Source organism: Furipterus horrens, unplaced genomic scaffold, assembly GCF_987537825.1.
Source record: "Furipterus horrens unplaced genomic scaffold, mFurHor1.1.pri manual_scaffold_2, whole genome shotgun sequence".
NCBI lineage: Eukaryota > Metazoa > Chordata > Mammalia > Chiroptera > Furipteridae > Furipterus > Furipterus horrens.
Window position 1 is genome coordinate 37,375,966 of NW_028327172.1, and position 27,612 is coordinate 37,403,577.

The window sequence follows — 27,612 nt, forward strand, 5'->3', positions numbered from 1 at the left end:
CTCACCTGCGAGCTGGCAGCTGGTGCGAGAAACCTGGGAAGCCGGCTGAACAGACTGAGGCAAAGGGACCCCTGACACCAGGGAGCAGAGCTCCCCTCTCCATCTGTGGGTCTCAGTCCTTCTAGGTTCAGAAATCTTGGCCTAATGTGGAGGAACATTTGAAAACCTCCTCCTGTCTAGGGGCCTTCCCTGTTTCCCCAGCCCTTTCAAGGCAAAGCGTACCTCTCTTTGCTGCTTCAACTCTGCCCGTCTCTTTCGCTGCTGACTATTGGTTTTACAGTGAGTGAAATGAGCCTTGCAGAAGAACTTGCCTGTAAAAAAAAACACACACACATGAAGGTTTTCTCCTGTAAGCCAGAGCCACTGTAGACCTGAGCCAAGGGCCCGCCACTGTCTAGGTCAGAAAACGCCAATAATGGAAACAAACCCAGGACAGCTCACACTTGGGAAAGGGTTTCTGTCACCTGCCTTAAAGTGGCACTGAGATGAGGCACAGGACCCTTTGCTGCCTCAGGGCAGGCTGCAGAAATGGGGGGCTCCCAGGGACCGGGCTAAAATGCTCAGATAATTTAAAGGCCAAGTCTCGTCCCAAGACCAGTTGTCAGGCAGCAAAATGGACAGCAACACCATTTGTAGCTCCTTGTCCTTTCTGGAACCTCTGGGGGCGGGAAGGCCACTGGAACAGAAGGCAGGGGTGATAGGGAGGAAGAGCCCAGGTGAGACGCACAATGGGCCACTGGCCACTGCCTGGGGTCTGGGGTGCTGTCTAGAAAAGCCTTTTTTGCTCACCATTACATCAGTAACAATGGTGATGCGGATAATGATAACAATAGGAAAAACTTATGTAGGGCTCACAACATACCAGTCACTCTTCCAAATGCTTCCCGTGAATTAACAATCTTATGTGCTTCCCTTGAATTAACAACCATAGTGCTATGTACTATTATTATCCTAATTTTACAGACAAGGAAACTGAGGGACCAGGAGGTTAGGTAACAGGTCAAGGTTACATGGCTATAGTCTAGATTTGAACGGCACTTGGGTGTGAGGGTCTTGAATCAGGAGCATTGTGCTATACTGTCTCTTGTTATATCTGCCAGCGCAAATATCAAGGGCTAAACATTAGAAAATAATCACTCGTTCCAGTGTAATTCCTTTACCAATGACCTCTGATCAGCCACTTAGCAGAACAGATGTCCCTATAACGTTCATATGCTGTCATTTATTGAATCCTTATTACGTGAGCCGTGTGGTGCTGAGCACATGTCTCTCGACCACACCCGGGAGATGGAAGGTGGTGAGACTGAATGAGAAAACGTACACAGGACATGCGGCACACAGTAGGTGCCCTTCAGCGCCTGTACACAGCAGGTGCCGGAAGCCACGCCCACCACAAGCAGCCTCTCTGTCTGGAGGAGTGGCAGGCTCTCTGAGCAGTTTTCCTGACAGCACTGTACTCCCTGGGAATTGGTGAGTGTCCCAGAGCCCCAAAGGAACAGGAGCCCAGGCCAGAGACCAGCACTGTCCCCAGAGGAAGGTGGTTACCTTCATCACCATCAAAGGCATAGGCAGCCAGGCGCAAGGTGGTGTCACAGACGCTGCAGCGGAAACACTCTCGGTGGAAGAAGTGGCCCTCTGCACTCAGCCGCTCCATCACGTACACACGCTTCTTACAGAAGTAACAGGTGTCGCTGCCACCCAGGTTCTGGGGAAATGCCTTTCGCATCGTTTCCTGGGGGTGGGGGTGGGGGTGGGTCACAGGGCACCGGGAGAGAAAAGCAGTGTGTTAGGGCTTATGCAGTCTTCAAATGCGAGGCCTGGGCTTTCAGAAATTCCGACCTGAAGGACGGGGATGTCGTGGGCTCCTGTTTGCAGCTCACTTCACTGCAGGTGCTGCAGCCAAGACTGTGGGAGGACATGCTCCCAACACAGGCCCCAACACTGCAGGGGCTACTGCTACTCGTAGGCCCAGGCTGGCCAGCCACAGGGTAGGCCCAGGAGGGGCTCTCCCGTAGCCTGGCTGCTCTGGTGTCCGGGTGGGGGTGATGTCTCCTGGTCTAACAGAGTGGGCATCTTTCACAAACATGCCTACCCAGTGACACCCTCTCCAGGATCCTGTCCCAGGGGTTACGTGTTGTCTGAACATAGAGTGAGCTCACCGAAAAAATGTTTGCTACATCCTTGTCCCCCAGCAGTGACTTGAGTCAGGCAAGGAATGCAAGGAAAGCTTGTGGCATCAAAACTGTTCAAGAAAACCATGGAAAAGGAAGAGGCTGCCAGGCAAACCCCTAAATGCAAGGGGGAAGAAGGGGGCAGAGGGTGGGGGCCGGGTGATTCTAGGGGTATGTGCCAAAAGGAAACCAAAGGAATTGTCAACTCAAATCACTGGTGATGGCAGCGAGTGACCTCAACTGGAGAAAGGGAGAAATCAAAGAAAAGGGATGTTTCTCCATTACTGAATTCTCAACCTATTGCAATGGGCTACTTAGTCTGGACACTAAACTTTGACAGTAAGGGACATCCGACTACAGACAGCCTCGCCTAGATTGTCACTGAGTTCTCAGCGACCCAGACAGCAGGGGAGGTGCCCTGCTTTGAGAAACAACCCCCAAGGTTGCAGAGAAAGGTTTGTCTTTAAGGAAATGTGGCCTCCCTCTAATGCTGCTCTGACCTGGCCCTTTCTCAGCCCCTCTTGTCCACAGGAAGGCACACCTTGGGCGAGGGCCCGGCCGTCCTCTCTGCGTCCACATGCCCTCAGTGGGAGCCCGGAGCAGGAGTCTGTGGGAGAAAGCTGGGGGTGTGTGCATTCTTACCAGGTCTGGAGAGGGAGTCTGGGCCTTAGGTCTGTGATCATTCATGTACAGATTGACCAGGACTTCAGCTGCAGCCCCTATTCCGCTGGACACTTTCCCTACCGTCAGCTACCCAAGAGCAGAGGTAGAGGAGACAGAGACAAAGGGAAGGCCAGTTAGCACTGAGAAGGGAAACACAGACAGGCTGGATGAGGGAGAGGGCTCCACACCCGCATGCAAACAGCACCCGTCATCCCGGGACAGGCCGTACCAGCCAGGAGCGGGCAGCAGGCACTCTGGAGATGGAGCAAAGGACAGAACAGAATCCTGTGACCCTCAGTGAGCCAGGTGACTAGAACTACATCCACTGGGGGTGAGGGCCCTGAGGAATCATTGAGTTTCTCAGTGCACAGATGGGGTGAATTAATCCAGAGAGAGGAAGGATCTGTCCAAGGCCACTTAGCACATAAATGTAAGATTCAGGACTCTACTCCGGTATCCCAACCCCCACCCCCACACGGACGCCTCCCCACAGCCTTTCTCAGCAGCGGCTGGGACAACTTGGGCTGCTTGGCCTGGTCACCACCAAAAGGCATGTTTGCACCGGTGCCACCAGAGCCTCCAAAAGCCTATGAGGCACAGAAGCTGAGCAAAGGGGTCAAAGAGCCAAGGATCTGAGACCTCACAGACACAGACAGACAGCTGTACTGCAACTGCCCTTCCACAGAGCCCCTCCTGTTACAGAGCTGTAAGCTGCTGCTTAGCTGAGCAACCCTAGACCGGAGGAAGCTTCGAGCCCCCCATCACCACTAGCAGGTTCTGACAAGGACACAAAACCCTCCCCTCCTGAGCTTAGATTTCAAGTTTAATAAAATGGGGATAATCGGGCTTGCCTCAGGGATAACTGGTAAGAACCGGAGAACATGTATCAAAGTGCCTGGCACTTAGCAGAGCCTGGGCCAATATGAACTTGACTCCTCCCTCCCTTCTTCCTCTGAACTTGGGAGGCCACAGCCAGCCCTGCAGTCCCCGTGTCCCTAGGGAGCAATGGCTGCGCTTGACCAGCACCCCGCCAGGCCAGGATAACAGACCGCCTTGCCGATAAAAGCCATGACCTTAGTGGGAGTGAAGGGGCCCTCGCTGGGCAGGCAGAGGCGTCAGGACGAGGAGCTTCACTGTGGGCTCCAGGTGTCAATGCCCAGAGAGCCCCAGGGCCAGTGCTGGGCAAGGCCAGCCCAGAGTTGGGGAGGCAGCCATTCCGTGCGGGCACCGGGACCACCGCCCAATGATGTTGATGACATCCCAATGTGTCAAGGAGCCAGGGAAGGGGTGGGAGCTGACAGCCTAAGCAAACACGGCACAATCATACACTCCTCCCCCACCCAGCAAATGTAGCCTGGCCCCTTTGCCCCACCAGCTCTGCAAGGCCACCCCACGGATGCTGCGGTCTCCTGTGCAGGGTGCCAAACATGCGCAGTATGAGATTCTGTAACCGCTGTTCCTGATTCCATGACCCTGGAGGGAGGGGGGCTCCAGACACTCCCCAGCCTCTGAATCCAGCTTCTGGGAGATGTGGCCAGAGAGCTGCAACTTAGGCTGAAGGCCTTGGGCACAGGCCGGTGCCATTGAGAGAACAATGAACAGAACTTAATGGGGGCGATGGAACGCCCTCAATTTAAACCCAAGACTGCTTTTGAGAGGCCACATCTAATTCCAGGACAGTAAACCTCTAATGCACAGCAGACAGTTCGGGGAACAGTGAAAAAAATGGCAGTGGCTCCCACAGCTCCCCACCTCCTGGCAGCAGTGCCCATCCTCAGAACTGCGATCAACTCATGGGATTCTAGCAGAAACACAGGCACTATCAGGGAAGGAGTGGAGGGGGCTGCCAAACAGGCTGGAAGAGTGACACTCAGCCCCCTTCTCATTAAGGTAACCCCGACCTAACAGCAACTTTGGACCCATCACTCCAGAACATGGTCATGGTTCGGGGGGGGGGGGGGCGGGGGGGGAGTGTTGTAGAGAACAATGCTGCGGGTGTCCCATCCCACGACTCAGACAGATGGGCCCTCTAGACTTTACAAAGCCTGCCCTCTCTCAGGAGCAGCCGCTGCCAGGCTGTTACTCCGCTCCCTGTGCTGCACTCCCCTGCCCCCCTCCAGCTGGCCCAGCCTGGGAGATTAGGATTCTGCCTTCAAGCGCGCACTCTGCAATCTTCAGGCATTTTCACAAATGCCAAGTAACTTGGTTCCTGTTTTCAAGAAGTGTTCAGGTGTACTGGCTGAGGACAACATGTCACTGTTTGCCTGATGTTCCATCCCCCACTAAGGCCCCCAACACAGGCCCCTCAGATAGGGGCTGGAGCATGCTAAGTGCCACCTGGGTTTATATCAAAAGAAAGAGAGGCCACCTCCGCTGGCTCTGCAGTGCTCTCCAGGAAGGCACTGCGGTGCTGCTGCTGTGACACCCACGTGTGATTATTGCCTCCCTGAGTTAGCAGAGATGGAGACTGTCCTTTCTGGGGCTTTATATACAAGTCCCTAATGAGACCTTATTAACCACTTAGCTAACAAGCACTTCGTATCACTGAGCTTTGGCACGGTCATGACTTAGGGAGCAATTAAGGAAGCACGCAGAGAGCTGAGAGGTTGCTAGGGGGTGTCGCCAAAACATTTCTGTGTAGTCGTGAGCCTGCTCAGTTATTCTGCGAGCACAGGGCACTGTCCAGTCACCTGGCCAGGGGATGCAGGGTGAAGGCCACACCTGGGCTTTCATTATAGGCCCTGAAGACTCCTTTCTCCCAGCTGCGTCCACATCCCCACTCTGTGACAGCGGCTTTCTTAAGAGTGATGAGATGAAAGCATCCTTAAGGAAAACAGCAGCGGGTCTCCCACATGCCCTTCCCAACCTGAGGGAAACCATCCCAGAATCACCACTGGTCACTCTCAAGTGGTGGATGGGCACTTCCTGGAGAGGTCACAAGGAGACCAGCTGATGGAGGACTTGTCTAAAGGGGTAAAAGGGGGGGTCCATGAAGCCCACCCCAAAGACCAGTGTGAAAGTGACCATTAAAGGGGGATCACAAGTTATCTTGTTTCCTGAGAGCAGGACACCTTATTGGCTTCACAAGGATGCAGACAGGATCTGCTGGACTTTTGCTAACTCAGTGCTCCTCAAACTTTCAGGGGTGCAAGTTTTCATTTTAACCCCTAATCCCTTGTGGCCTGATACTTTGGAATACAATAAAAATGAATTAGTGGAAATACGCTCATACACTTGGACATGCTTTACCAGTGTCTAATGGTCCCTCTCACTGGCTGTGTCACTGCGTCACAGACCAGCACCTGCCCGCGGACCACACATTAAGAAGTAGCACCGCTCTAGTTGGCCAGGAAGTTACCAGCCTCTCGAGATCCTGAGAAGGAAACAGATGCTCAACTTATGGAGAAACTTCCAGAAAACTCAGCCTGGTATTGATCTCAGCGTAAGACCTGGAGGTTTTCAACAAGGGGATTCACGCACTGAAAGGCAAGTCACAAATGTACCATTAGGCTGGGAATAGTTTGTCAAATGCAGAGTTGGGCAATCTGATGGTGTGACCAAAAGTGATCATGCCCCAACCACCAGTTTTGTAAGAACTGATCATTTTAGAGGCCATGGGACTGTTTTTTATAACCCTTTATGTATCTTTCAATATTCTTGTAAAATTACAGAATTGGGCTACTTTTCACCCCCTTTTTCCCATTGTAAATTCTAATTATTATTCAGCCAATCAGAGCACGCTGGAATGGTTAAAGAATTCAGAAAGTCTATCTCACGTGACGTCCGGTTCACCTCACACACGCCACTTCTCTTGGTGAGCCTCGGCTTCTGCACCTGTGAAACGGGGGGGCCGCCACCATCCCGGCAGGGCTGCCATGCGGCTTGTCAAAGAGTCTGGGCTGCGCCTCCCACAACCCTGGGCTCCCAAGAGCTCTTGGCAGTTGGTTAATGAGTTCGAAGCACCACGGCTGGTGCAGCTTGCCATGTCCGCGTTCTGGGACCTCTCTCCCCGCTAGATGGCCTTCACTGGGGAACCCTTGGTTGCTTGGGTTTCCTCCTCTGCACAAGGACGAACAACGGGGCCCTCCCAGGATGAGCGTCCTGGCTTTGCTCAACCCAGATTCTAACATGATGAGGTAACTGTTGTCACAAGCAGCACCGCCAGAGGCTGCATGAGACGCCTGGACCTCCACAAAGAGGCATTCCTGAGGAATCCTGCTACGCCCAGCACGGGACATGAGGCTCTCTGCCTGGTTGTTGGAGCCTTTCGTACCTTGCTCCGAGCTGGCCTATCTCCCCTCTGGTCAGCATTCCCTGATGTCATGACTCTGCCTTACTCACCTCTACACCCCTGGCACAGAGCAGATGCTCTGAATGAAGGAAGAAGCAGGCTCCTTGACCCTTTTGTGTCCAAACAATGGTAATGTTCCCCCCGGGGCCTGGGACTCTGCCAAGCATACCAGGTGTCCAGACTGTGCTTCTCTGCAGAGCTGGGTCACCGGTGGGCACCTGGCCTGCTATGATCATCACAAAGCTCACATGGGTCAGGCAGGGGTGAGAGTAAAGCTTCCAGGGCCTCAGCACTGGGACCTCACACAACAGGGCGGTTTTTCCACAGGCAGGGCCAGAGGACATCTCCTGGGCCTGCTCGAGCAAGGGCACTCCTCACCGAAGAGTCCCTGCCTGAGAAACAGCAGCCACGAGGCTGGTGGACCCAAGTCCTCAGCCATATGCCCAGGGTAGGAAAAGGGAGGGCAAGGATTGAAACCCCCTTGCTGAAAAGGGTCTGAATCATACATGCTCAAAGCTAATATAGGCAGGCCTTTGGGTCTGTGACCAACCCCCACGCCCCCAACCAAGGGGAGCCCATATCTGCACCTCTGTGCCTTGGTTCATCATGTGTATTTAACCCTCACGGCCTATGAGGTAGATCTTATAATCTCCCTTCACAGCTGGGGGCAGCTGAGGTCCAGGGCGTCTCTCTAACTCGCTTGAGGCCTCAGTATTTCTAAGTGGCTGGGATGGAAATGGAAACCCAAAGGTAGTCACCTTTGCCTTTAGAAAGAGAGGCATCAGCGTGCATTTTAGGTAAATGAGCTTTCCTCTAGAATTCTCCTCCTCTGGGGAAAGAGCACATGTACTTCAGGCATTTTTGACACAGGCTAGACACTGCATTATTCCAATCACCCTCCACTCTATGGGTTAGGAAACTAAGGAGCTGAGAGAGCCACTGACCTGTCTGAGGTCACACAGTAATCAGTGCTCTGACTGCAAGCCCCTATCCTTCTCCCTACCGCACTCTGCACATCAAAATCCCCAGGCTGGAATGCACACTGGACACATCTGAAGAGCCACCTAGCTCTACCCTGGGACAAAGAGGACAATGAGGTTGGAGGCAGCCCTGAGACCTGTCCTGTACCAGATGGAACAGAGGCAGATTGCCACCCAAGATTGCCCACCCTCTCTCTAATACGCAAATCTCTAGAGTAAACCCTGCAAATCTAGTTTTAAAATAAACACCCAGAAAGGTAGAAAAAGCTCCTTTTGCAATGCACATTGCTCTCCTGACCCGGGAGGACGAACCCACAGTCCCCAGTCCAGGGAAGCCTTCCCTCTCGCTCAGCTGTGCAAACACTCAGTCTTGGCAAATGGCTAGCAGCCAGAGCAGAAGTCAAATGAGCAGAGGCCTCTCTCCTCCAATAAAGAAGTTAACTAAGAAATGATAGGGGGCTGATGCCACTACAGGTGGGCTGACTTGATGGGATGGATGAGTCCAATGGTGCTGAGGACATAAGACTGGACATGACTCCATCGTCTGAAGTCTTGAAGACAAGACTCTGGGATAAGAATCTGGGCCCTAAATGAGAAGACCTCAAGGTTCTCTGTAACTGTTCAGGCCAAAAACAAACAAACAAACAAACAAACAAACAAACAAACAAACAAACACCAGCAGGATCACTCTGAAATTTAAGGGAGAACATCAGTCTGAGAGGGTGGGTCAGTGCAATCCGAAGGCAGAGTTGGTGACCCAAGTTTTTGTCCCTGTGAATAACATGCGCTCCTCGTGGCAAGTTTGGCCAAGTCTGCCCCATGAGGAGGTGATTGTCCCTGGGTCCTCAGTGTCACAGTGTGGGGCTCTAGGGTAGGAAGAGAGACAGGCTGCCTGCCAGGAGGCTGCCAAGGACTGAGCATCACCTTCCTTCCTCTAGCTCCCCTGAATGGAGGCAAACTTAGGTCACCAAGTAATGAGGACAGCCTATAATCTGTCAGAAAGAAACGGCCCTGGCTCTCTCCGAAAGGGAGGCTCCCCGTGCACCACCAAAACCGAACAAAGTTGTTTGTCTCCAAGTTGTCACCTACTTTAGAGGCAGCAAATTCTCTTCTCAGAGGAGATTCTGCCTGTGCACAGCTGAATCACGGGTGGGGTGTGGTCAGGGGAGGGAGGGAAGTTGGGGGGTGGGTAGTGGTGCAGCTGGCAATATCCTCTCCAAGAAACTAACCACTCCATCCCTAACTGCCTACAGTGGCTTCATAGTGAGATCTGGAGGGGTCTGTGGGTGTCAAGTCCAACCTGGGTCCTTTATACAAATGGAGAAACTAAAGCACAAAGAGCGTAAGTGACTTGCCCAGTGTCCCAGGGTGGCCCTTTCTAAGACCTCCCCAACCATTCCCAGCCACACTGTGAAAGGCACATCACGGTGGAAGCTATTAAAATAGCCCAATTACACCATTATCTGATCACCAACGTTGGCTTAGGAGGTGGGATAAGAAAAAACAGGGGGCGATTGTGCTAGCACAACCTGGGAGAAACAAGGAAGAAAACTGTAGAGGTAGTGGCCAATGGGACCTGAGGCTGGGCATCCCAAAGTCCACCCCATTTGCAGTCGTGGCCGTGCCTGGGTGCAGGGCTCTGCATGGACGCAGCCTCTGGGCGGCTCCTTCTGAGGAGCCTCCATTCACACCTGGCTGATGTGGGACAGAGAAGAGAACACCTGGCTGGAGTCCAGAGCCCCGGGCACTAGTCTCCTCCCTGCATCTTCACTGTCTTTTCTGTGGCTCTGCTCCCACTCAGCTCACGCTTTCCCAGGAAGAACCTCTCATTACCCCATTAAAATTGCTACCTTTCCCTTATATGCCAAGTCCCTGCTATCTGCTAATTTTTCCATGGGAAGATCACCTTATCTTCTGACATATTACATAATTTGCTTCTCTATTATGTCATGGTTGGTTGTTTACCTCCCCCTACTAGAAGGCAAGCCTCCTCAGGGCAGGAACAGGGCTCCTGTTCACTGGTGCATATCCCAAGAGCCTGCTGTTGAATGACCAAGCTGTCTTTCAACAAATATTTGTCAAATGAGTTCATGTTCACCCATTGGCCTAAAGAGCGACATTGGTGTAAAGCTGTTTGAAGAGCCCATTTGAGAAGTGGCAGCCAAGGCCTGTGTGAGGCTGATGCGGCAGGAGACATGCCCACCGTCCAGAGGGGCTGTCAGACCTAGTCCCGTGTGTAGCCACTGAAGAAGTGGGCTTCCCGTCCGTTTTTAGGCTCATGCATTCTAGCGACCAAGTTTCTCAGGGGCTGTCTCCTCCCCCCCTGGCCTGTAGTGTTCTCAGCATATCAGGTAACAACAGGAGGACAAGGGAAAACATAAAAAGTGCAGTGGAACCCAAACTTAATAATTGCTCAGAATGCATTTCTTTATCAACTTAAGCAGAGTTAGCTCCCCACCTCCTTCCTCCCGCCCTCAAGCCGACCTCTGCACTGTTCCCCGAACCATCCTTCTAGAACACAAAGCAGAGCCTTCAGTGGCTCTCTAGAAGAGAACAGAATGAAATCCCTTAACATGAACAGAACGGGCTCACGTTCATCCTCAGTCTCTGCACCGCCATGAATACTTTTACCCCCAAGTTCAAGTCACACCAGGATTCTGACCTTACATTCATGTAAGTCCTGTCAGCCTTCCTTTGCGCATGCCGGGCCCTTTCTAAAGTACCCTCACCTTCCACTTTCCTCCAGCAGATCCTCTGTTTAACCTTCAGCACTCGGCCCCCTCTTCCCTCCTCTGTGATTCCTTCCTGGCTTCTCCCTTCTGGGTTCCTACAATCTTGCCTTTTATGTCTGTCATACAGTTAATGGGTAGTATTGGATTGGATTCACCATGTGCAACTGCCATATTGTTAGGTTAAAAACAGCCAAACATCAGCAATTTCATATGGTAAAAAGTTACTTATTTCTATTCTCATGTGCTGTTTGCCACATAAACTGTAGTAAGAAAGGTGTACCGCCTTCCTTTTTAGTTCCTCAGCATCTGGCACAGCGGCTGGCATACGGTGGGTGCCAACTAATGCTTGCTGTATGAAAGAGCCATGTCAGACAAGTTGTTGTGTGCTTCCTGTTCCACTATGTTGCTGGGTCAAAGACAAAACCAAAACCAAGTCCAGGACTGTTGTGAAGTATCTTACAGCTTTTCATCTCAGCCAAGCCAAACTCCCGATGTTTATCTGGGCAGGTCTAGCAGAGCAGGGGGACATCTCGGGACATGCAGGGAGTAGGGGGAGCTAATTGTTCAGGACAACTACCTTTCTGGCCGGAGAAACAGAGTCAACGGTCGATGGAGAGGAAGTGGCAGCTGGATCAGGAGACGGAAGGCAGGAGGGAGGAGATGGAGGGTGAGTAAGCAACAGATCTTTAGAGAGTAGTTTATTCTGCACAGAACAGACACAGAGGAAACTATGATTAGCCCCAGGAAAGGCACAGTATGCTCGCCTCAACGCAGCCCCATGCCTACACACTCGAGGAGGGGAAGAGATGTCTGGGCCTGCCTCTCAGGACAAAGCAGAGGCCTCTGTCTTTGGAGCTCAGCAGGACTGTCTGGCTCCTGGTAACATTTTCTGCTACAACTATGCCAACCCCCTTGTCTCACTATAATAGCTGGAACAGGTCTCTCCTGTTCTTGCACTATGTCTGCCAGAGACAACAGTGCTAAGTCCTGAAGCCCTCACTCTGGAGCTTGGTATAAAGGGGCAGGTGCAAGCGTAGGACAGGAGAATCCTGGGCTACTTTGGAGCAGATGACCCCAGCAGGAGCCTCTGTAGCTGCAGACAACTGTGCCAGCCTCCCAGCAGCTAAAAATGAACAAAATAAACACAAAGCCTCCTTCCCACATCAGTGACTCTGCTGAGTAGCAGAGGCCACAGGTCTGGAGGAGCCCAAGCGAAAGCATCAGGGGAGGTTATGTCCTAAAGACCAGATTTGATGCAATAGAGTGCTTCACACATACATGTACCGTGGGACCTCACCTCAATCCCTTCACCTCCTTGCCCACACACATTCCTCTTTTTAGCAAGTTTCTAAATGAGCACCTGGCTTGGAGGGGGCTGCACTTTGTCTTCTAAGGTTAAGCCATTCTTCTTGGCTCCATGAAGAGCCAAGGTTATAGCATCTGTTTGACCTCCTCATCAGTGTGTCCCTGATCAAGGCCGAGGGGAGATTTCTCCATCTTGCCCCAAAATATCATGCACAACTGGTTTGCTTTCACCTTAAAGGCACTGTCACGTAATTCTTGCACCTGACCAGCTCCTCCTCTTTGTGTTGGCCCTTAGGAAGCTCAGAGCCCACTCAGAAGCTGTCTGAGATCGGCAGCCTGTGTTTCTGTTCAGTAACGTCTTCCTTTCATGTGAGCTCACTTTTCTGCCTTGGTTTTCCCTTTGTCCCTATTTATCTACTTACTTTGAATGTCCTTGTTTGCATCCCTTTTAGATAGCACCTTGAATTCTTTAGTGGTTTGAACAGTGAATCGTGCCTCATGCTATAAAAGCAGGAGGGAGAAGGAAATGGCGCTCCAGAGACTGATTCGTGGTCACCTCCCTGGATGGCCAACGCCTGGGTTCCTGGGGGGCTCTGAAAGCCCCGGTTACCTGTGGGAAATCCCCATGTCCAAACATGGAGGCAAGGTGAGCCGCCTTCTCCTTAATGTTCTTGGTGTGAAATTCCCTGTTGGCCAAGTTCTGAGCCCTCTTCTGCAGTCAAGGCAAGAAAGGAGAAAGAAAAAAGAGACAGTGACAGAGAGAGGCATGGTGGGAAGTGGGAGGCCATCAGGCAGGCACGTCTCACTCACCACACACCAGGCAGGGGACAGGGTGTGCATGAACAAGAGAAAGAACCCAGCCCAGGCAGGCAGAGGAAGAGGGGGCATAGGCAGTACCCCAGACACAGGCAGAGGCAGGGCACAGGGCAAGGCTTTCACCTGGAGAATCTTTTCCTCCACGAGCTGCAGACGCCGCAGCACCCCCGAGAGGGCCAGCGCGGCCTGGCAGGTGGGAGGCGGGCCAGCACGGTTTTCTGGCCCACCCAGCTGCAGGTCAGACTTGGCTCTGGCTCTCCAGGGCCGGCTCGGGCACTCTCCACTAGCAGACACTTGATTTATCTCTCGGAGCACATGCCCCGTCACAACCACCGAGGGGAACTGGAGAGAAGAAAAATCAAGCTTCCTTTCCTACTATGGCCCTTTCATAGCTGCCCCCCCAAACATGAGGAACCCCCATGAGGACTGGGGACCACAGGTGCACTGGGTGCTGCCTTGAGTCAGATTCCAAATAAACCTCAGGCGTTGATGTTCTACTACCTGCATCAGAACCACCTGGTATCTCCTTTTATTTACTTATTTATTTATTTTTAATTTCTAAAATATTTTCTTTTTAAATTAAATTTATTGGCCCTGGCTGGTGTGGCTCAGGTGGTTGGGTGCCAGCCTGCAAACCAAAAGGTTGCCAGTTTGATTCCCAGTCAGGGCACACGCCTGGGTTGTAGGCCAGGTCCCCAGTTGGGGCGTGCGAGAGGCAAGCAATTGCTGTTTCTCTCACACATTGATGTTTCTCTTTCTCCCTCCCTCCCCCTCTCTCTAAAAATTAATTAAATAAAATAAAGAAAACTAAATGGGGAAAATAGTCTTTAAAAATTAGGTTTATTGGGGTCACATTTTTAATAACATTATATAAATCTGACACCCTTGTTACCATTAGTCTTGGGCTCCCCTCCACACCCAGCAAAGCAACACTTGCGCAACCCTGGTTCTCACCCCTAGATGCCCACTGAAATCACATGGGGCACTTTTAATGACCGACGCACGACTGGGCCTGACTTCCAGAGATTCTAATTTAATTGGTCTTGGGATAGGCACCAGATATCGATATTATTTTTTAACACTCATTTTTTAATTGAAAACCAAATTGCTCCTTAGGTAATTCTTATACACACAGACAAAATCTCTGCTTTACATCCACACTGACCTCATTCTACCTCCACTGCCGGAAGCAATACAAAATTTCTCACGCTGACTGGACATCTTTGAATGCTGTGGTCAATAATAATGACTCTGTTCAAATTCCAAACCCAGAGATGCTAGCTGGGAAAAACCACAGTCCACAGCTGCCATCTGCCTCCCTGCACACCAAGCGGGTCCTCATTTACTTGGGCACCCGGGGAGGCCTGCACCACATCCCAGCCTTACCCCTTTGGTGCGTGCGGCCAGCCGGCCACCTAAGCCCACTCCATCATCACTGCCACTTTATCATCAATTTAGAAATCAGTCTATTTCAGTACTTCTGCAACTAAAGCTATGTGTTCCAGGAGCATCAGACAAAACAGACCACAGACCACGTGGTGTGCTCTGTTTTCCCCAAGGAAACAGAATGGCAAGCACATAGCATTTGGTCATTCAATACCCCTGACTGGCTGAAGGATCAATGACATGTATTTCAAGATGCTGCATATTTGGTTATTCTTATCTAAAAGGGTGAGGACCTCATGCTGTGTCTGCCTTCCCAGAGAACCTATGATCAGCCTACTTGGGGTGTGCAGCAGGCCAAGAGCCCACCCCCCTGTGTTCAAGTCCCCTCTGGCTTCACCAAGACCCCATCCACTGGAAGGAGCCCTACCTGCCTTTTCAGAGGAGGTGATGGGCTGGTTGTGGGCTCCTCCGGCTTGAGACAGCAAGAGTTAACGGGATGGTCTGAGGACGAGCGCAGGACAGGCTTACCTATCCCCGAGACATGGTGTTCCTGGGAGGAGGAAGGTGAGTCCCCAAAAAGCAGCCGCAGGAGATAGGAAGGAAAAGGCTGAGTCAGATTGAGACACTTGGAGGGAGGAGAGCAAGAGAGGCCAAGAGGGAGAGTTTTCAGGTACAGAGAGGGAGACAGGGAGAGCACTGGGCTGAGCACAGGCTGGGCCCCGCCAGGAAACCTGAACCCTGGCTCTCTGCCCATGTGGAAAGTAAGTCCTGGAGTCCCCTCCTCTGGGACAATGTGTGAATTCAGAGAGGCCTTGCTGCTGGCTCAGACCTGGGGCACTGGACAGGCACTGCCAGAGCCCACGCCAGGCCAAGGTGGCTGGCCCTGGAGTCCTCCTGAAAACAGAAAAGCTTCCTGCCTTCTAGAGGATGGGATGCTACTGTCCTTCAGCAACACTTGGGGGCTGCAAGGGACCAAGCCTTCAGAAGAGGCAATTGAGAAAAAAAAATTCAGAGTAACAAGTCACAGGAAAATGACCCCCTTAGAATAAAACCTGGCTTCCTGGGGAAAGTCACCTTTTTTTTTTCTTCTGGAAGAGGCATGGTTCATATCAGGACCAAGAAGACATCTATGATCACCTCTAAAAACCTAATTAACCTTGAGTCTGCCCTCCTTCTGAGAAGAACCTAATTCTGTCATGTGACAAGTATTCTCCAAAGGAAAACCAAACCTCTTGTCCCAAGCTTTGGTAGTGTGACAGTGGCATCCCAGAGGAATTAAGGATAGCAAACTGAAGCATGCAGCATAGACCCCCAAGCCAGGGTCTGAAAGAAGTCCACTCAGTCTGCCACCTGACCACAGCTCTGACTGCCTGCAGACTCATCCTGACCCTGCTCAGACACACAGGCCTGCCACCTGACCTGAGGGCACCTGGGGAGGGGGTACCACAACACTTAGGAGGTTGGTCCCCATCCCTGCAGGCCCACATGGAGCTAAGTCCCATGAGTCAGTTTCCCCTTCTTTGGATGGGACTTCTCACCGTAAACTTAGTGCTCTCCCAGGAAGCCAGCACCTCCCAAGCTTCCTCCAGCTGCACCATCTCATTGATGGATGCAAACCGAATCACGGTTGCAAAGTAAAACCAAATTAGGGAAGGGATTTCCTCTCTAATACAGAACAAACATGACAAACTATGGTCCTTGGGCCAAATCTGGTCTGCTGCTTAGTTTGTAAATAAAGTTTTATTGGAACACAGCCATGCATATTTGTTTACATATTGTCTATGGCTGTTTTCATGTTACGATGGCAGAGTTGAGTAGCTGCAAGAATCAGATGGCCCCCAAAGCGCAAAGTTTTGGCCATCTGGCCCCTTTTAGAAAACATGGCTGATTCCTGGTCTAGAAGAAGGCTCACCTGAGCCAGGCCTGGCTGGCATACCTGAAATACATCACTAGCCTGAACATTTATTCTAACTTCTCAGTTCTGGTCACCAAGAAGTCAGTTCCAGTGAACAAGTGATGGGACTCACCTGCTTCAGGAGTGAAGTGTTCCGAGAGCTCTCCTCAAACTTGGCCAGCAGCTGACTTGCCATGGACTTGACTTTGTTCTGATTGCCCCCTTCTTTACTGCCACTGCCGTCTTGACTGGAACCCAAACTCCGGCTGGAAAAGGCTGAAGGCTGCAAAAGCCAAATCAGTGCATTGGTCGTTGGGCCCCAGAACCCAGATATTAGGGAGGGGCCCGGGGTCTGAGGACAGGGGACTAATTTCCTGAAGAAGGAGACCCTCCGTGGTCTGAGGAAGTGAGACACAAATAGCAGGTGATGCCCAAATGGAGACAACGCTCACAGGAGGGATGTGTCTTCCCAAAGGTGGGCACTCCCAGGCTAGGGAGCCAGAGAGTTAGGGTTTTCGTCCTGACACTTTTGCTCCTAGTCCAGTGACCTTGGCAATCGACAGAAGTTTCCTCATCTGTCAAGTAGGAGCACAGCCCACACTTCACATGGCTGTTGCAAAATAAAATCAAATATAATCATGAAATGGTGAGGAAAATTAATTTTAAAATATATCCTGTGGCTTCCAAGAGGTGAACAGTAGGGGGGATGAAGGGGATAAGAGGGGTGTCTGTTGGGCACAGGCTTTGGGCTTCTCCTTTCTCTTCTGAATCCCACTCCCAACTTCAACCTGTCCTGCTCTGTTGTGGCCATCTTTTAAAAACAACTTTTAATCTTGAAATAATTTTAGATTTATAGAAAAGTTACAAAGATAGCTCAGATAGTTCACCCAGCTGCACGTAATGCTAAGATCTGGGGTAATCACGAGACAGTTATCATAACGAAGAAATTAACACCAGCATGATACTCTTAACTATAGACTGGATTTGGATTACACTGGTGTTTTCTGTACTTGTCCTTTTTTGGTTCCAGGATCCTACATTGAGTTAAATCATTATTCCTCCTTGGTCTTCTCCCATCTGTAAGTTTCTCCATCTTGCTTTGTCTTTTAGGACTTTGACCGATTGGAAGGGGTCTGGGCAGCTACTGTGTACAAAGTCCCTTAATCTGGGTTGCTCTGATGTTTTCTCATGACCAGACCAGGGTTGTGATTTTGGGAAGGTGTTCTTCTCGTGGCTTTGTATCAGGGTACACAGTACCAATGTGATGAGTGACCAGTGCGATGTTGGCTGTGATCACTTGATTTTGCTGTTTTATAACAGGGAGTTCCATGTAAGGTTTCTTTAGCTCATCTGCTAAAAGTAAAACTTGGGGAATGATCCGTGTTCATGGAATGTCTGTTCTCCCTGTCCACAGGATCTCCCCCACAGGCCTCCTGTAAACGGCCCTGTTGTGTACGTGGGCAGCCTGCTTTCCCAAGGAGACAATGAATCTCCTGCACAGAAACAGACGTTCTCAGGACAACAAAGATGTGTTCACCGAGAAGAAATTCATGGGAAGCAGCAAGCTACAGTCAATGGTTTTTTAAAAATATCCCTAAGAGTAGCAGCCCCATGGGAAACCTTGTGTGCACAGCCACTCTGAAGTTCTGGACAAACACAGACCAGAGTCTCTCCCCACTTCAAAGTGAGAAATGTAGCTTTGCTTAGCAATTCAACCCTGAGTGCAAAGAGGGTGGGTTTACTGGGGCGGTCACTGTTTGCACAAGACCAAAGGTGGCCAGGACAGTGGGTCATGTAGACAGCTCTTCCCAGACATGAATCACCAGGGGCTCCTTCAGAAACAGATTTGGGCTCCGTTGGTCTGGGGTGGGCCCTGAGACTCTCCATTTGTAACCAGCTGCCAGGTGATGATAGTGCTGCTGGTTCGGTTACAGCTGACTTGGAAGCAAACTAGCTGGCCCAGAAAAGAGCCCAGAGCCATCTCAGAAGGGGCAGGTGCAACCAGATTTCTTCCCACGCTCCACTCCTTTGAGTCCACTAACAGGAATAGCACAAACATCCCCTCAAATGAGGCCTGGATGAAAGGCAGGAGAAGACATCCCCCTGAGACAAAGTGCACACACGGGAAGTTCTTGAGGTGGAGGTCAGAGCAAATCACAGGCACACGAGGCAGGAGCCAATGTCTGCAGCTGGGGAAATGGAACATCTCTCCTGCCCTGTTACTCAGCCTCTGCTTCCTCTTCTCAATTACCAATATCTCCCTATTCACTGGCTTCTGGCTCTCACCAGAGCATCAGCTCTTGAAGGCATCACCCAAAGAAGTTCTAGAAAATGTTCCAACAAGGGTGAGTGGAACTCATTGGATAAAATGAGGTTGTGCTCATTTTAAGGCATGAATTGAATGCCAGGCTTTAAAAAAATTTTTTTTTATCAGCACTTCCCTTTGAGTATCCCAGAAAATGAGTTGAGCAATAGGCAGCTTCCCTTTTTCCCAGGGTGGGCTTTGTGACTCCATTTGTTACAAAGTGCAGCTGTGAGGACCAGTGTCCTGACTCCACTCAAGGTTTCCACGTGCAGTCAGTCACAGACATGAACAACAATGCCATAAAAATATACGGCAATGAAACCTCTTCAGCCATATGGATGGAAGTCTTTTCTAAGTCCTGTAACTCAGGTATCAATGCATTATACAAAAAAAACGACCCCATGTGCCTCTGTGTCATAATGATGACATCAGCCATAGGCCAGCTAAAGCTGGCATCCTGCTGATCACTGATAATATCTGGGCTTGCTTTTGTGGGACTAGAATGGCCTTTTCAAGTGAAGGGTCTATCTCAGGTCTCTTTAAAGAGTTGCCTGGGGAAGCGAAGTGATACTCTCCTTTTCTGCTGATCAATTTTTCAGTAGCAGGGGAGAAATGGGTGCTTGGTTTTGATAAAGTAGCCTGTAATTTTCTTTTGTCACCAGAAGGTGGCACTTGTGGGCACTGGGACATTGTCCTTAAAGACTAAAAGGGCAGAAAACACAAAAGGTAGAAAACAGGATGAGAAGAGTGGGACAGCTGGTGCCTCTTTAGAGCTCACTATTAATAGTGATTATATATTGATTAACATAGGTGCCATTTATCATGCTCCACATGTTATATAATATCTTCTTATTTAATCTTCAAAAAGCCTGCCAGGTTTCATACATTTCAAAGGTACCATTTGTATTTTACAGACATGAAGCCCACTCTGGGAGGTTCTGTTTCTCAAGGTCACATAGCTAGTAAGTCAGTGGTGCAAGGACCAGATCCAGCTGTTTTTCCAACCCGTCAAGCTTGGAACTGAGTGGGTCCTGAGAGAGGAAAGCAAGGAGGGCCAGGACTGCTACCGCAGCCAGGCGGGCCTGTGGCCACTGGCTGTCAGGCGCCAGGCCTTTGTTTAAACAGAGCCGTGCCCACAAACCTCATCCAGGTTGTTGAAGCCTTTCCGCCTTCGTTTGTTCATGTCATTATTCTCCTCGGTTTGGATGTCCACCTGTAATGGCCAAGAAAGCATGGTGAGCTCAGGGCAACGAGGACTGCAGTTCTGCTGACTGCCCTGAGCCAGCCCTGGGCATGCGGCCTGCCTGCCCAGGAGACAGGCGGAGACAAACCAGCCTGCGCTATGAACAATGCTCCACAGAGTTCCGTTCGGGCGCAGTGCAAGGAGCCTTACGCCACCTGGGGAGCCAGTGTCTGTCAGTAGGGGTAGGAATTGCACCCCCAAATTGTGCTGAAACATCCCAAAGCCCAAAGGTTCCCTGGGACATGGCAGGGATCATCCCCACTGTGAATGTGTGACCTTGGGCTCAGGGCAGTGACAGCCAGGCCTGCTGAAGCACCTCAGGGTGCTGCCTGATGGAGACCACCTCCTACAAGGAGGTGACACTGGCTCATCTCGCAGGCAGGACTCTTGGGACTCAGAGTAGCTGCCCAGGGGTTTGATGGCAAATTACATCTGCATTCAGTCACCATCTCAGCTACCAGTACACGATAGTTTAACTTCAACGAAGCACCAGATTTTGTCTGAACACTACAGTCAGGATTCAGCCCAGTTGGCCCAGGACAGTTCTGATTCATTGTTTTTCCCCCTAGCATAATTATAGTGCCACCTTTCACTCTCAAAAGCACCATGGTTTAGACAATGAATTACATGGTTGCCCTACCAATACCCTTTTACGGTCTGCTTTCTACTGCTTGAATCAGGACATTTAAATACAGAGAAACTCGCACTAGCCAAGCCCATCACATCATCTCTTCAAGGACCATCAAAGGCCACCCATTGTCAGGCTTGATTCTCAAAGGAGGGAGTGAAACTGTGCAGGCTGAGCTGATGCTATGGGCTGGGATGGGTTTGAGGGCTGGATTTGGTACCTCCTCTGCACACTGCAGGAGAAGTCCATTCTTGACACTGAGGTTAGACCTCTCTACCACCGTTCTCCAGCTGGGCCTTTCCCAAACGGCCAGCTGCCTAAGGACTGTGGAATCATCCCCACTGACTCTGTATCCCTCCTGCTGGGGGCCTCCTCACACTCAGAGGGCTCTCCATAGCAGGCCCAGATTAAACCCGGCCCTCGTTCCACTTTGGACGCAGTAGCAAGGGTTGCTGGCCACTCTCCCCCAACAGCCCCATACATCCTAAACTTGCCAGCACAAGAGGACTCTTTTATCTCTCAGTTGTTCTGAACCAATACTAATAACTTTGGATATTATTATAACATATGATAACATACTATACAATAGTTAACAACAATAACATAACAATAACATTAGAGTCCTGGGCTATGAATTTACCTTCTTCCAAAAGAAAGCACCTGCTTCCCCTGTTCTTATACTCCCCCTCACCCCTGATCCCTCCCATATTTACCAGAATCTTTACTATTTTTAAAGACAAGATCAACCAGAGTTCAGTCACTGATATTTGTTTAAAAATATGACCCTTCCCTTGCCCAGGCAGCAAAAAAACAACAGATCAAAGGGCCCTGCCTTCCCTTCCACATTTTCTTCAGCTTCCAATAAATCATTATTCTGTGAATGGAAATTCTTTCAGCCCCAGCGCTTGGGCAGACACCAAGAGAAACAGATGACCTTATTTGCAACACGTTGTGTCTTAGAGACACAGGCTGTCTGGGCCCCGGCTCCACCGCCTGTGAATGGCTCGCTGGCCTGGAGACCAGAGCCTGGGAAAGCACAGGATGTCCTACTCAGCAAGAACACTTGGTGCATAATCTTAGGGTTTTCTGTTGTTTTTTTGTTTCCACCTTAAATGAGGACTTGGCTTTTCCCTCAAAGAGCAACACATCTTATTCTTTTTTGCATTCAACAGCCTCCAGTGTGCCTGACTGTCCCAACCATCAGAGCCTATCTAGGTCCAAGCCCAGTATGTTAGCCATGGCCCATGGAAAGCACTCCTGGGGAGAGGGTGTCTGATAGAAGCACCTAAGGAGACCCCAAATCCTTCAGGGGCAATAAAGGAAGTGTGGGGGGCAACCGCAGCTCCTCAGCTTCAGCCTGACCCATGGGACAATAAAATGTGGTCTATGTGGGGAAGGTTAGCAACAAGCATACCGCAACAGTCTCTACTCTTATGGGTTTATCACGGAAGCACTGATTCTCAATTAAGAGCCAGGTTAAAACAAAAAGGTGGAGAAAATGCAGACCTAGAAATGTACCAATTTTTTTCTTATCTTTATATCTCTATTTGGGAACTAAAGTTGCCTCAGCACCCCTATCTCCTTGGGCTCTATATTGTTCCATCAAGAATTGGGGTACAAGGAAAAAAGAATCTTATTGTGCAGGGCATGAGAATAAATCAGTAACTCACTTTGTTTTCCTATTAATTTTTCTATCCCTTTCACCCAAACTTTCTTACCATGATTACTCAAGGATTTTTAAGATTCTATGTACCAAGACTCATTTATTAAACTAATTAGTATCTCCATTTTTAAAAAAATTATAGACATATATCTACCAATATGATCATTTATCTGATCAGCATAAAATAACCATGTTCCCACACTGCCTGACTTACTGTGATTTTAGCCTAAGCAAACAAACTTTATACTTAGTTAGCCAATACTAAAAAAATTTAGATTTGGGTCATAGGAAGAGAGGTTGGCCATTGCAGGCAATGACCAGATTGAGTAGGGTGGCTGTCAGGGATATAAAGAGGGCCAGTGACACTAGCAAGAGAGCTCTATCCTTCTACAATGTCAGAGTAGTAAGGAGTCATGGGCTCAAGTTCTGACACTAATGGCTTACTGGCTCTGTGACCTCAGGGGAATCACCTAATTTCTGTGACTTCAGTTTCCTCACCTATAAGATAGTATGCTACCTAGCTCATACGTTGTTGTAAAAATTAATAAAGTCAGGCATGTACAACACTTCTGATAATATAAAGCGCTGTATAAGTGTTAGACAGCGTAACTTAGGTTAATGCTAGTTAGCAGAAATTAGGAACTCTGAGTTCTAGTTCTGACTTTGACATTCACCACCTACATGATATTGCAATTTAATCTCCCTACGTCCAAGTTTCCCCATCTCCAAAACTGGGAGGAAAATACATGTCCTGCCTTCCTCAGAAAGTGACACACAGTGACACAATAGACAACTGTTTCGTATTCTGTGAAGATCTACGTCGATCACGATTGCAGTACCAACCAAGTATTCAACCCAACTAGTTTCACTCATCTTTTCAGAAGATGAGCGTCTTTATCTAATCAGTAGTTGTAGAGGGCATGACGTATCATTTTCAGAGCCCCTTCCATGTGCCAAAGAATGTGCTCAGACCTACAGTGCACATTTATTTATGGTGTATTCACAGCAATGCGATGTTTATAATTATAATCATTTTTCACACAAGCAAAAGAACTTCCCAAGAGGTTTAAACATGTGAATCCCAAGCAGACCTCAGGCTTCAATGTACACTGCCATTCTGTAAGGAGCTCAGAATCTCAGGCTGTGGCTGCAGAGAGGACAGGAGAGATCAGCCTGCCAACCACAGGACAGGGTCTGGGGTGCTGCTCAAGGGCCCCCCGCTGCTGAGCCAGGCAGATCGGAACCTGGTCCCCCTGACACACCTAACCCTTCTTCAAATCTCTGACCTGAGAAGGACTAGAAAGCTAGTGGCAGGCTTTGGCTGCTGGGTGGGCGGTTCTGAGAGAATAGCTGGGAAAAGGGAGTGAGAGGAACTTAAGAAGCCCCTCCAGAAGGTCAGCTCCCCTGGGCAGGGTCCTTGCTTGTCTCAGCTCTACCCCCTAGAGCAGAGCTGAATGGATGGGTGGAGGAAGCACTTTCTTGCATAGCAACCCCTGGCTCTTTGCAGAGTATCTGTGTAGGAGGGTCAAGGAGAGGAGACTTGGGAGGGAGATCTAGACTTTCCAGGAGAGACACTGGCATGAGTCACCTGTACTCCCCTCTACCAGGGACAGTGCTGGAGAAGGACCTGGGTCAGAATCAGTCAGCTGAGCAGGATAAATACCCTGGAGCCACTAGCCTGGCTTCTGGGATGGGCTTTTCAAGGACAAGTGACAACTTTTATGCTGTGCTGTCCTCCAAGGAGTGGGTTCAGAATGGAGAAAAGATCAGGTACCCTGAGAACATATGTAATGTACGTGGAAGATCTAGGAGAGCAAGGACAGAGACTGTGTATGTTCAGGTGTCACCTGTGGTGTATGGAGTCCCCAGGAATTGTCGTTTGCCTTGAGGCTTTTAGATGATGACCAGGATCAGAGGCAGATCTGCACAAGGAGACCAAGGAAAAATACAGTCCTGGCCAGGTGGCTTGGTTGGTTGAAGCATTGTCTCATATACCAAAAGGTCATGGGTTCAATTCCTGACCAGGGCACATACCTAGGCTGTGGGTTCAATTCCTGGTGGGGCGCGTATGACAGGCAACTGATTGATATTTCTCTGTCACACTGATGTGTGTGTATGTGTGTCCTTCTCTCTCTCAAATCAGAAGGCATGTCCTCAGGAGAGGATAAGAAATAAAAGAGAAAAATATAATTTCAAGCTCTTTTTCCCAAGCCTGGACAATCCAGTCTTTGGAGCTAATCAATCAACCCCACAGTTACCACTCACCAAAGGGACAACTTCTTGGTGGATGGATAGGAAAACTACTCTCTCTAAATGTCAACATGGCCCTTGGTGGAAGAAAAGTATTATTTTGACTAATATTGGTCAGTTTGCTGGGATTTTGTGTTATCAGGATCAGGGATGAGGGAAAATTAAACACCAACTGTGAAAACTAGGAGGGAGACAGATTTTTAAAACTGGCTCAGCAGAGAAGACGCCATGTTGTGAACAAATATGGGCTGTTCAATTCCCATATCACAACGCTCCTCTGGCGGTTGGTGGGGGTGGGGAGTGGGGAGGAGCAGAGAGGAACGGGAGAAGGGGCGAGGTCAGAGGCAGATGCACCTACAGGCAGAAACTGTGGGTGCACTGACAGTGGAGAATCATGCACGCGGGGCCAGCCTGCATCTCCAGTCCACAGCCCACATGAGCTGGGGCACCAAGGGGTGTGGATCTAACCGCACTGATCTTTTCTGGGTGTGACTGTCACGGAGCCTCTGTGTGTGGGCACTTTCCTGAGTCTCTGGGCAGACATCCTCTAAGTCCATCCCAGGGGACTCAGCACTCTTTGATTGTGAGAAACGTTAAGACCAAAGAGCATTGCAAATAGGTTCCCCAAACCAAAAATGCATCCAGATAGAACAAGAAGACATATGGTCACATGGGGGGAAGAGACCTTCCGCATGGTCTGGTCTCTGCACTGGCATGGGGTAGTGGACAACTGCTGGGGTATTTCAGGGATGCCCAAGGGAGCATGTGGCTGCCTGGCCTTGCTAACTGGCATCCCACCCAGAGGAAGCAATCAATCAGTGTTAGGAGAAGACAGATAAGATACTTCAATGAACTAATAATCTCTCTCCCTATATGAAGAGCAGGGCAAATTTGGGGCATTCAGTGGGGTTGTGGGAGTGATCAGATCTGTGGTTCTCCACTTCTCTCAAGATAGACAGCCCATGGGCACATCCTCAAGGAGGGCGGACATGGTTCAAGATGGGTTGGGGCTGGTCGGGCTGAGCACCCCTGCTCCCTGCAACCTGCTAGCAGAGCCTGCGGAAAGTGGGGTGAGGCCCCAGCAGCCATCGAGGACCTGGCTGGCCTTGCTGACCACTGACTTTTGGCCATTCCCACCTCCTGAGCCAGAGCTGGCCAGGTCCTTCCGATTCCGTCACTCTTTAAACAGGGGTGCGGTGAGTGAAAAGGTTTCAACGGTCCTCTCCAGTTCCCCCCTACTGTGCCCAGTTGTGGTGGGAGAAACTGGGTGAACAGAGACAGGCGGTAAACACTTGGCGCAGAGGATTTCTCAAAAGGCTGCATTGGCTTGCCTGGGATGGGGCAGCCCAGAGTTGGGTCCTTGGGCTTCGGAAGAAACGTGACTGGAGTGGGGTGAAACACGCCTATGACTGGTCTCCAGAAGGCAGTTCTCACTCATGGGACATGCGGTGGGCAGTGCAGCCCTCACACAGGGGTGGGGCAGCTGGGTGCAGAGCAGGGCAGAGCAGCTGGGTGCAGCGCAGCCTTTCAGTTGCCCTGCTGAAAACCCCAGCAGACCCGTGCAGCGTCCTCCCCAGGCCTCGCCTGGCTCGCCCGTTCCCTCCTGTAGACAGGGCGTGGTGGAGCGCTACGTATCCTACACGCTGGAGTAAGCACAACTGCCTGCAACTTTCCAGGGAGCGCAGACCTCAGTGGAAAAAGTGACCACTGCAGGCACAGCTGAGAGAAAGGGAGGAGGCCACACAGCCCGGCCCCGCCCTGGGTGGAGGGGCTGGCAGGACACCAAATGACCCGCCAGGGTTAAGAGACTGCAGGCAACGCAGAGAGACGGAGACGTGCGGAGGACTGCCGCCCTCTGCTGTGAGGGGCGGGCCACCGCCCGCTGGAGCGGGAGGCAAGCTCTGTGCCAGCACCTGCCTCCTGACATCTCTGGGCCTCCTTTTTCAGATCTGTGCAATGAGCACAATAAGCAAGACAACTGGCATTATCCCTTCCACAGAGATGCCATCACTCAAATAAAACTATACTTTCTCATCAAGCCCGTACTTCCCAAACTGGGTACCAAGGCAACCTGTGGCATCATGGCAAACTCAGAGGAGCTGCAGAGAATTGTACATTTCCTAGGGAAGCCTGGTGTGGTCCATTATAGACCTTTCAAAATATCCCTACTAAGATATTTGAACTTAATTACTTAATAAACGGAACTTCTAGGTGTTTCTTTTGATCTATGGGCACTTTGAAAAAAAAATTACTGAGCCATGAAGGGTGCCGTAAGTCAGGAAAGTTTGGGAACCTCTTTCTTAGGCTCTGAGCTCTTCTAAGGCAAGGGCTATATTTTGTTCATCTCTGTATATTTTCTCCCATCACCGAAATCAAACAAGAAGTTCAGCTCCGATGGTGGCATTCAGTAGGGCCCGATAATCATTTGTTGAATGAACAAAAACAAATTAATACAACAGACTGTGTGAATGTAGCGTCACCATACACCCCTGCCACCAAATGGCCACTGCATCCCTGATCTATAGAAACTGCTTAATAAAGTGAGAAAGTATCTCCTCCTCCCCCCTTAGGAGGCAGAACTGATCTACCACAACATTCCTAAAACCACTTTTAAGTCACTGAAGCTAGCCCAGCTACAAAATGCCAGGGGAAGCTTCCAAAAACACTCAGCTACTAAACTGAATTTTATTCACATCTTCTGTGAGCATTTTCTATATAATCTATCAGCAGAAACAAACCAAGAGCAGGCCATTCTCGAGTCCCCTCATCCCATGCATATGCAAAAAGAAATTAAACAAAAACTAAGCCTAGACTTACCCGTGGAGTCCTCTTCCTAGGAAACGTGAGATTGAGATAGTTATGAGAAAGGGACGATTTGGCCACGCCAAAGTGAGCATTTTCTCCATAGTTTTTGCCCCAAGAATCTGTTAGGAAGTAAAAGCATGACTGAGATGTGGTTCCTGCCACAACCACTCGAAGGCCCAGGGGTGTCCTAGATACAAGATCCCTCCAAAATCATTCTCTCCCCCCAACTAAAGATGTAAATGGCCTGGGTAGGGAGCTGGTGCAGCTCAATCAGAGACCTCCCAATGTCAGGGGCAGATGCCCAGTGTCATGGGGTACCTGCACACAGACCAGCTTACATGGCTCTGGGTGGGTGGGATCCACCCCTGTTTGGCCTCAGAGTCAAAGGCAAGACATGGGTCAGCCCCAGAACAGAAGACACCAGTGTGAAGAGCAGCCAGGCAAGGGCACAGGGCAGAAATGACTCAAGGGCAGAGTGAA

General features: G+C 50.3%; 1 protein-coding gene across 1 annotated transcript in view; it reads right to left on the reverse strand.

Moving 5' to 3' along the window:
- Nucleotides 1–27,612, reverse strand: part of MICAL2 (microtubule associated monooxygenase, calponin and LIM domain containing 2) — a 205,382-nt gene that overhangs the window by 72,332 nt on the left and 105,438 nt on the right. Inside the window, exons 15-24 of the mRNA XM_090264022.1 lie at nucleotides 27,145–27,251; nucleotides 19,685–19,756; nucleotides 16,372–16,521; nucleotides 14,772–14,894; nucleotides 13,082–13,300; nucleotides 12,753–12,854; nucleotides 11,415–11,540; nucleotides 2,814–2,921; nucleotides 1,546–1,732; nucleotides 223–311 (exon numbers count right to left, since the gene is read on the reverse strand). Coding sequence (XP_090120148.1) covers nucleotides 223–311; nucleotides 1,546–1,732; nucleotides 2,814–2,921; nucleotides 11,415–11,540; nucleotides 12,753–12,854; nucleotides 13,082–13,300; nucleotides 14,772–14,894; nucleotides 16,372–16,521; nucleotides 19,685–19,756; nucleotides 27,145–27,251 — 1,283 coding nt within the window. The remainder of the gene's footprint in view (nucleotides 1–222; nucleotides 312–1,545; nucleotides 1,733–2,813; nucleotides 2,922–11,414; nucleotides 11,541–12,752; nucleotides 12,855–13,081; nucleotides 13,301–14,771; nucleotides 14,895–16,371; nucleotides 16,522–19,684; nucleotides 19,757–27,144; nucleotides 27,252–27,612) is intronic.